Genomic DNA, 10,409 nt, shown 5'->3' on the forward strand with positions numbered 1-10,409 from the left:
TAAAAGTGAATGCAGCTGAGCACCGGTGGCTAATGCCTGTAATCCTAGCTACTCAGGAGGCAGAGATCAGGAGGATCACTGTTGGAAGCCAACCCAGGCAAATAGTTCACAAGACTCTATCTTGAAAAAACCCGTCACAAAAAAGGGCTGGTGGAGTGGCTCCCAGTGAAGACCCTGACTTCAAGCCCCTGTGCCGCAAAAAAAAAAAAAAAAAAAAAAAAGTGAATTGCAGAATTGCAGGGAAACTAGTTACAAAAGTATTATATTACCTTAGGCTAAAGATAATAGCTTAGAATTATGTGGTTCTCTTGGGAAGTCAAAACTATTTCCATCCTAAGCCATTATATTTGTTATCTCTTATTTTGATATTTATACTCAGGGTGCTAAAACAAAACAGACCTTGGCAGAAATCAAGGCTACGGCACCCAATTGTTGTGGATAGTGTTTAACACAAACATGCAGGAAAAAAAAACCAGATTTGTTGAAGATTGTCCTTTATGAAACACTACAAAAAATCATGAAGTTAATTAGATTTCAGTGCTTGAGAATGGTCTTAACATTCTGTGTGACAAAATATGAAGTTTGCCTAAGGCACTCATATACACCAGAGAATAGTGATTTTCCTGAAGGAAAGTTCTTGGGCAATTAAAGTTAAAAGGTGAATTGACTTGCTTTTTTTGAAACACTGTTTTTACTTGGAAGAATGACAAACCCTGTTTATTCTCGTGAGTATTTTGTATTTGGGGGTGGAGGAGTAATGAAACAAGCCTTTCACTTCAAGGAAAACAGTTGACATTTGTTGGTGGTGATAAAAGTTGAAGTTTCCATTTTTTTTTTTTTTTTTTTGAGACAGTGTCTCACTAGGTAGTCTGAGTAACTCATGATCCTTTTGCCACAGCCTCCTGAGTGCTAGGATTATAGGTTCCATGCCCAACTAAAAGTCAAAGTTTAAAGCAAAAATTAGAATTTTGGAAAACTTGTATGTGCCACCATAAGCTTAACTACTTCCCAAGACACTACTGATAAGATTCGTGGTGTTATTAACAAATATAATGCTTTCTACTATATAATTAAATGTATCAAAATTTAGAAATACAACTTGGTGAACCAACATTTTCAGTGGCCAGTGCATAATTTTACAAAATCATGAGTGGGAAAAAGGTCCATTCAAAGTGCAAAAGCAATGAATTTACAACAGTACAAAATGTTCTTTGATATGACTTTAGAACCCATATTTTACATAACCTTGACAAATTTAATATAGTATCAAAGAATAATATCCACAATTATCTGAAAAGATGATTAGAGTAATCTCCATTTTGTAACTATCTGAGATGTTTTTTATATGCTTAATGTAAATTTTCATACACTTATCTAAAACAACATAGTGCAACATATTAAATGCACAAGATATCTTCTATTAAGCTGGATATTTCAAACAAAACTATAAAACAATGTCACTAGTATTTTTTGGAAATAGCCATATTTTCATGGTATATTTATCAAAACAAGTATTTTTTAAATTTTTGTTTTAATTCTAATATGGACAATTATTTCAAGAGAAATAATTGACACAAACAAGAAGTTCTTTAGAGTTGTCAGTATTTTTAAGGGTGAAAAGGGTTCTTGTGACCAAAAAATTCAAGAGCCTCTATCTAGACTAAGGTGGCAGACCCAGTAAAGTAAAAAGAGATTGTTGAGGCTGGGTGAAAAGATTTTAGATTTTGTGAAGGGAAAAATAGTTATCAACTATTGGTTACTTTATTCTCAAAGTATAAGGTCAGGTCGTTGGCTTAGTATGAAGAAAGGAAAAACTTTTAAAGAAAAAGAACTGGGAGCTTGATAAGATAATAGGTAAGTATTTATTAAGGAAATAGAACTAAATGCTAGCTAACAGTGAATTGCTCACTTGGATTTGCTGTTTCACTTAAAATGACAACAATCTACCTGAATGTATGACTTTGTCCCAAAAATTTTCAGCTGTTACATTGCAAAGCACAAGGTTGAATTCATTTAGAATTGAATTTTGTTTAGTTTCAGAAGAGATATTTGATTTAAAACTATTTGCAAAAGTATTATAATGAACTATGATCTCAAAAATAATTATAATCTGTGTATAAAGAAAGTAAGGATAAGGTAGTAAAAGAGTAATAGGTTAATAATAGGCTCACATTTTCATTGAAGTAAAGCTGTAAAGACAGATATTCAGAGAGCAAAAAATTTTAATTAGGAATTTCCTTTACTGGTTATGATAGGCTCAAGATAAAATCCTGTAGCCTATAACTGATGAAAGTAAAGGAGCCGACTGGTAAAGACGAGAAGGGGAAGGAATTGGGTGGCATGGCGCTGTGTGTCAACCACATGAATGAGAACTATGAACCAGGTGCCAATGTTCTCAGATGATGAAGCATGGCTAAGAGGTCAACAGATGATAGCAAATAATTGGCAGTGTGTGCCTCAGAAAAGCAAAGTTAGACTGATTAGCTGCAGAAGAAATGGCATGTTTTCAGCTAATTGGGTTTCAGTTACGGCAAGAGAAGAGTTGTTCAGACTACAGGAAACTGCAGACTGTGAGACAGAAGTTCAGGAAAATAGATAATGGAGAATGTCTGAGATGGAGCACAGAGGTTGGGATTTAATTCAGACTAGAAGAAATACAGGTCTTGGGATAAGCATTTGAATGATAATAGATGATCCAGAAATTTGAAAGCATTTGAATGATAATAGATGATCCAGAAAGACTTGGATTTTTAAAAGTGATTAAGGAAGACAGTAATCTAATCTGCTATGAAATTAGCCTTGATCTTCAGAGGAACCACCAGTGTCCTGCTGTCATCTCCAGTGCTCTACTTAGCAAGGCAGTAGCTTTAAAGCTTTTCATAATCTATGTACAGTTTGTAAGCCAATAGCATACTGTTTCCTCACACTATCTAGAAAATATATTGGCCAGTCTCTTCCCTTTTTATAGACAAGAGAGTAGAAGTAGCAGATTTGATCTTGTGTATTTTAAACATAAATCAGATGCAAAGCTGTTCACATAGTAAGTACTCAAGAAACGATGAGTGGGTTTAAGTAGGTCTCTGTCCTTTTACAGAATAGCATAAAACGTAACAGTTAGTAGTCTTAAAATAGAGACCTGTTCATAATACACTTATGTTCTTCACCTCAACACTAAATATCTACGATATGCAAGAAAGATTAGTGTTAACCAGAGTACAGAGATGATTCTGCCCTTGTGAATTTGAGTCTAATGGGAGAAACCAGTCATAATATAAAGTAGAAATAAAGAGCTTGTGGATAAGAGAATTATTAAGTGTATGTAAGATGCTCAAGGTGAACTTCTTGGAGGAAATTGTAGCATTTGCAGTGATAAGTAAGGTTTTCATACGCAGAAAAGGATATTCCAAACCAGAGAGTCATGAGAGTATGGTCACAGAATTATGTCTCATGCTAGGACAACATTGGTTGATGGAGGCAATACTAAAGAGCATAAGTTTCCTTCTACCCTCTGCATTAATAGCAGTTTGAATCAGTGAAGGCTTTTGAAGAGTGGCATAATCCAGTATTTTTTTAAAGCAAGGTTCTGTGACTATTTGTTTTAGTATAATACTGTATTGAAAATGGAGTTTTTCCTAACCTTGAACACTATCAGACTCTTCCTTGAAAAACTGTTTAAAATTAAAGTGGAAGGTAATATAGGTCTGCTTAATTGCTACCATTATAATAGTTAACTTCTTTTAAAATAAAGGAGAGTGGTATGGTTTGAGCATAGAGGTTTTAATGGGGGCTGCCTGTTTCTAAAGATTCTTAAAAATTCTCAGCTTTCCTGACTATACATGGGAGGGGGCAAAGGCAGATGGAAGTTCCCATGAGGAAATGAAAACACAGAAAAGGTGACTTGCTCAGTTTATTCATGAAGTCACAAATTAAAGTGGGCACCAAACCTTGGAATTGAGTCCTAGTACAGATAGTATAGTATTTTAGAAAATTTTACAGAATTAAATGTTATTTTTCTATTGTAAATTGAGTAGAACATTGTTGCTTTTGCATTTTCAGTATTTTTCTGTTACCATTTAGTCCCAGAAAAGAATTGATCCTCAAATTACTGAAAAACTGTCAGTTTACAAAAGGTTATAACCTCATGTGGTGAGGAGACTATTTAAGGCGCCAAAGAAAAGAATATATTTCTCATTGACTGCACTCCAGAACATAAGTTTTGTGAGGAAAGAGACTTTGGTTTTTTGTCACTTTATCACCAGCTATAGAAGGCATATCTTGTATATAAGATTCTCAGTAATTCATCCTAATGAATGAATGAAATGGACTCTTAGGAGAATTAGGGGGACTTGTGACACAAGCATAGTAAAAGAAAATGTTTTTCTTTATTCCTGTCTTTATCCATTATGTCTCTGGCAAACATTCATATGTTTTCATGAATTCCTACATTTGAATAGGTTCCTCTAAGAAATTTGGATATGATAATATACTAATTAAAATTATGATAAATTGTTATAGTATAAACTAGTTTGGCAAAACTTTTTACATGCATAGAGTACTTCTATCCATTCAGCTTCTCAGTATGCTTGAAAGAATACTGTATTAGAAAAAAAAACCTATTGGAAATCTCTTTAGCTTGTTTTATTGAAAACATCTGTGATTTTTTGTTTTTGTTTTTGTTCAGTTTTAATCGCTTGGATCTACCACCATATAAGAGTTATGAACAACTAAAGGAAAAACTACTTTTTGCAATAGAAGAGACAGAGGGATTTGGACAAGAATGAATGTGGCTTCTTGTGTTGGAGGAGCTCTTGCATTTAAATACCCCAGCCAAGAAAAATTGCACAGATAGTGTACATAAACCGTTCATTCTGTACAGTGAATTTTCTGAACCTCTCAAAGTATAAATGTTTTCCGTTCTTCCACAGAAATATGCAAAAACAGTTCATCATTTTCTACTTTATTTATTGTTCCCTTAAAATGACTGACCAGTTAAATTTTGAAGCAAGCAAAAGACTTTATTAAAAATAAGTATATATCTATATAAGCATATATGATAATGGCTCTAGTTTTATAGAGCTCCAAGTGTATTAAACATGACAGCCATTCATTCATATAGATCTGACCTTGCTTTACCTTGTTTCTGTTATTCAGGGGAAAAGTACAAATTGCTTCATGTTCTTCTCCCTTAAGTAACATCTCTTGAGGGTGTTTAGTTGCATGGCTGTTCAGGAAGGTATTAAGGGCTTAGGCCAAATCTTAGAGTATGTTAAAAACAAAAAATGCTGCTGGCTTTTCTAAAGACAGGTGCTTGAACCTGTCAGTGTGTTTTAAATGAACATAATAGTTGAAAACTTTTCCCTCTTTGCTACATTATTAATATAGTAAAAGTAATGAATGAAACCATAACTTACATGGAAGTCATGTACTAGATCCAGTAACATTACTTTGTTAGATATTGGAAAGAATTAATTGAACAGTATAGAGATCTGTTTACATGTTACTTTGGGATGCTAGGTATTTGTGAAATTAAAAAGAATCAGGCACTCTGTACTTCTGTTTTTTAAATGTGATGTTCTTCAGATATAATTAATAAATTGATGAAGGTTGATATTTAGGAACATACAAAAGGTATTGTGAACTTTGCCACTTTGGTTTGTGTTCAGAGTTTTGCTTTTGTAAATCAGATAGACTGAATAAAACCAGATGGGTTGAAAAGAGTTACATAAACATTTAAACAAATGATACTAATGACTTTCTATTAGTGTTTAGATATCCCTATTCCTCTCAGATTCATGAAAATTCTGTTTCTGAATTAAATAAGCATATAAATAACCTTTTGCCACCATACCTAGTTTTTCATAGATCAAGTTAATTTGTTCCAGGTAACATTTTTTTTCATTATAAGGGCATTTGCTGAACTACAAAGATGTATATAACAAAATCAGATGTGAATGATAATGCTGCTTTTAGCAAAATGGGCTTTCTAATTTCTGAAAAATTTTAATTTCCATTTGTATCATGCTTTCAATATGCACTGTAAATTTCATTAACTTAAAATTTTTTCTAACTCTGGAACTGACTTCTTAGAATGTTACCTGTAAATATTCCACTAAGTGCATATGGAAAATACTAGTATACAATTTAACTTCTAAACAATAGTTTTTGTTTTGCCAAAGTTTTATTTTTCTACATATTTAGATTGTGTTCTGCATTTTTATTCAAAATTCATAGTAAAGATGAAGTAAGGGCAGTGATCCACTTAGAAGAGTCGTCTCCTTTCCCAGACTCTTATTTACTTTCTAGTAATCTTCAAACTTAAAAGAATTTTTAAAAGTTTTTTGCTAATGTGTACAACAGGTTATGTGATGGAAGGTGACCAGTCTTCAAAAGGACTGCTTAAATTATGCCATAAGACACAAAGATGGTATCCACTGCTGTCTGAATTTTGCTTTGACAGAAGTTATTGAGTGTCAGGCAGTGGAGATGTGTGAGATCATTTTGCAGATATGGTTGAAGAAGGTAGCTTTCAGGTCAAGTTCAGGGTGCCAGTTCCTTTAGTAAGAAGTTAGAATGCATCAGGTATAAGGCCACACACAGTCCACAGAGACCAAACCAGCTTTCTGGGGAAGACTAGTTTACAGACTTCATCAGGCCTTTCCACCTTCCACATCCGGTTATAGACACCACACCTATAGATAATACTGTCTGTCTATCTACTCACTAGCAGTCAGACAAATCAGAGAAATGTCTGCCTTTCCCCTTGTTCTCCTTTGAATCCTTCCTCAAAGAAATTAGTACAAGGCTCACTGTGCTTGGAAACAATTCATGAGGAAATAGATGACACACTCAGACAAGTTCGTATTGTTACTTCATTTTGGTGACGCCACCAATAAACATCTCAGCGAATGGGTCACAGACTTACATAATTTCATCAGTCAGGTCAGTTGTCTGCCTTTCAGGGAAAGAAGCTATCAGTGTTTTTGTTTTTGTTTTTCTGTACTTTTGTTAACATTTTCCTCTGACCACTTAGCTCTCAATCTGAAAAGCAGGTAAGATGGTACATTGCCAGGCAACTTTGCTTCTGCTTAGGGTTAAATGACCCTAAATAAGTTGCTTGTTGACTGGGAAAATGCCAGATATGTAATGGGAAGCTGTAATTTGGGCTTCCCTGAGTGTGAAAACTAAGGGGTAGCCTTTTGAGGATCCTGAGCTGTCATTTGGGGAGATGATGGTTCTTAGAGAACTGTAGACACCTTGCTAGAATGATTGCTGTTACAAGGTCATCTTCTGAAAGGAGGACCACTATTACCTTCCTCCATCTGTGGTTCCTGCCATGCCATTTTCTGAGTAAACTGATGTCAAATGTAAACCTATTGAGTCTCACTGTTTAATTAAACACAAGAAGATCTAGTGGACATTGCAGAGGTAAAACAAACTGTGTTGAAACATGTTAATGAAAAAAATAAAAGTTCTCCTGTAGCACTCCCTACTTTTCTTAATCTGTTGAACTTAAAAGTCAAGCTTAAAGTCAATTGGAGATTTGATCCATGTCCAAAAGTGTATCTTGTAAATTGCAAAATTTCTCTTCCCAAATTCAGCCAAGGAGAATGAACTCAGATGTTACCAATATTTTTTAACGTGCATACCAGTGCTCATTTTAAATCTTTTACATAAAGTATTCTCTTAATCACATGAGATTGGTGGTTTTTGTTTTATCATGCTTATTTTTTTAAATGAGTAAAGTGAGTCCGAGAAGTTATGTTTACAGCATCCATAGCTAGTCCACCATAGTCTCGTTCTAAAAACTCAGTTGGGAAAATTTTGCCATTAAGTGAGAACAAGCCAGGCATCAGTGGCTCACACCTGTAATCCTAGCAACTCAGGAGGCAGAGATCAGGAGGATCGTGGTTCAAAGCCAGCCTGAGCAAATAGTTCCGTGAGACCCTATCATGAAAAAACCCTTTACAAAAAATGTGCTAGTGGAGTGGCTCAAGCTGAGTCCCTGAGTTCAAGCCCCAGTACTGAAGGAAAAAAAAAAAAAAAAAAAAGCAAGTTTCAAAACCACCACCATCCAGCTTTTGAAAGCCTAGTATATGCAAGGTCCTGGGGTTGACCCCTAGCACTACAATCAGTCAACCAATCAATAAATAGGAGAGAGAGAAAAGAAAGAAGAATCCAAACTCGGATTCTTATATTCTCAAAAGGAAGAACTCAGGTGTGGTAGTGCCATAACTAATCCAGCACAAGGGAGGATGAGGCAGGATTGAGAATTAAAGGCCAGCCTGGCCTACATAGTGAGACCCTGTCTCAAAGGGAAAGTATACATGAGAAGAGGTAAACACACTGCCTCTGTCTATAGGGTTTAGAAGACAGAATACTACAAATTGTGTATACAAGAATGTGGGCGAATTAAGCCTCACAAACCCGAACAGTCAGTTCTGGAATGCATACACAAGAATAGTCAGATAGGATTACATAAGGAGAAGTAATGGAGTCAAAGAGTTCCTTCTCAAGAGGGGTTCTCACTCTCATTGGGGCAACACCAAATCTGATACCTGGTGAATCGGGCCTCTGGGAAGAACCAAGAGACCTAGAAAGTGCACAGAATCACAATCTTAGGAGGACACATCTTGGAGAAGGAAGTGATTCCTCAGAGTAAAGAGAACAAAGATAAAAGCTCCATAAAAGATCCAGCAACCATACTCCTAGGCATTTATCCCAAAGATAAAAACATAATATTCACAGCTTTATGGGAGAAAAATTTGAATGCCCTTCAATGGATGGTAAACTGGTATATCCACATAATGGAATACTGGTCAGCATTTTAAAAGAAGTTGGTGGAACTCAGAAGGATTTCAAGAACATTTTCCTGAATGACAATCTCAAGATCATATTATGATTCCATTTTCATAGCTTTGTGTGTTGTTACTGGGGTTTGAACTCAGGACCTCACGCTTGTCTGGTAGGCACCTCCAGTGCTTATATAATATTCTTGAAATGGCAAAACTATAAAGAATAGGTTTGTAGTTACTAGTCAGGGATGGGGGAGGTGGACGCACGTGACTAAAAAGGGTCATTAGCATTAGGTATCTTTGTGGTGATGGCAATACAAAAGTTGATGTGATAAAACTGTAAAACTAAACACACGAGAGCATTGAAAGTTTTAAAGGGCTGGAGGCATGGCTCAATTGGGAGAGCACCTGCCTAGCAAGTGCAAAGCAATGAAATCAAACCTCAGTACCTCCAGTAAGGACTGGAGGGGACAAACTGGAAGGCTACACAGGACTACTTGTTACTGGTTTTTGAAATTTCTTCATGAATCTATAATTATTTCAAATATTTAAAAAAAAAAAAAAAACGGTTCTTCAGTTTCAGAATACAGATCTTCATAAAAGGCAACTCATTTCACAAAAACTTACACAAATTATTGTGTGCACACTGGAAATGGACCCCACACCCTTGTGCTAGATAAGTATATGCTGTACCACTGAAATGTACCCACAGCCCCTGAGATTATTCTTAAACTAACCCAAGACTCTGACCTCCATTTGGTTGCCTGGTATTGCTGGTAACAAAAATTTTCTATTTCTAGAATAGTATATTTTAAAGAGCTGAAAATAAAAAAGCATCTGGGGTATATATCTGGTATTGTGCTTACTTAGCAAGTGCAACATCCTGGGTCTGATCCCTGGTATTGGAGGTGGTATGAATTAAATAAATTGCAGATATCAAAAAATTCAAATTAGTAATTCAAAAACTCAGAACTGAACAAACATGAAAATGTGAAATGGCTGCTGACTGAAATCAGGGAAAAAAATTGAAAAGATAAAAGTAGAAGTGATGACAATTATAAAATAAGGACGCATACACTAAAAGGGGTTATAGAACACAAATGAAGAATTAAAAAAATGAAACAAAAAGTTATAAATCTGAAAGTGATGAATACAAAAAGGCAAAGAATATCTAATATACATAGAATTAATTGGAGTTCCTGAGAACAGCACAGAACAGTGGCCGTCAATGTGTAATCCCTTAGGCCAGTCTGGAATGAGACAAGTGATAAGACAAGTGGACAGGTCTTTGAAAAGTTAATTGTGTAAGAAAAAGATGATGGGAGAACTGTTCAAGATTAAAGTCAACTAAACTGCAAATTAAATGCAATGTATGATCTTTGATTCTAGTTTTAAAAACTTTATGGTGTTTTGGACATTTCAGGAATAGTTAAACTATTGACTTTGTATTAGATGATGGTGGAGAAATGTATTTATATTAGATGATGAATGGGATATATATTTGTTTTGGAAGATGTCCTTATTCTGAAGAGCTTAAATATTTCAGGATGAAACTGCAGAGGTTTAGAAATTATATATGAATACATACATACTTTTAAATAAAATATAGCAATTGTT

At 34.9% G+C, this 10,409-nt stretch overlaps 1 protein-coding gene across 6 annotated transcripts in view; it reads left to right on the top strand.

Annotated features, from left to right (window-relative positions):
* Wwp1 (WW domain containing E3 ubiquitin protein ligase 1) overlaps window positions 1-7,369 on the top strand; it is a 97,820-nt gene extending 90,451 nt beyond the window's left edge. For all 6 annotated transcript variants that reach the window (XM_074068796.1, XM_020179173.2, XM_020179172.2 and 3 more), the window contains one exon: window positions 4,682-7,369. In XM_074068796.1, coding sequence (XP_073924897.1) covers window positions 4,682-4,781 — 100 coding nt within the window. In that variant the 3' untranslated portion in view covers window positions 4,782-7,369. The remainder of the gene's footprint in view (window positions 1-4,681) is intronic.
* Window positions 7,370-10,409: the final 3,040 nt, after the last annotated feature.

Source organism: Castor canadensis, chromosome 3 (assembly GCF_047511655.1).
Source record: "Castor canadensis chromosome 3, mCasCan1.hap1v2, whole genome shotgun sequence".
NCBI classification, from domain to species: domain Eukaryota; kingdom Metazoa; phylum Chordata; class Mammalia; order Rodentia; family Castoridae; genus Castor; species Castor canadensis.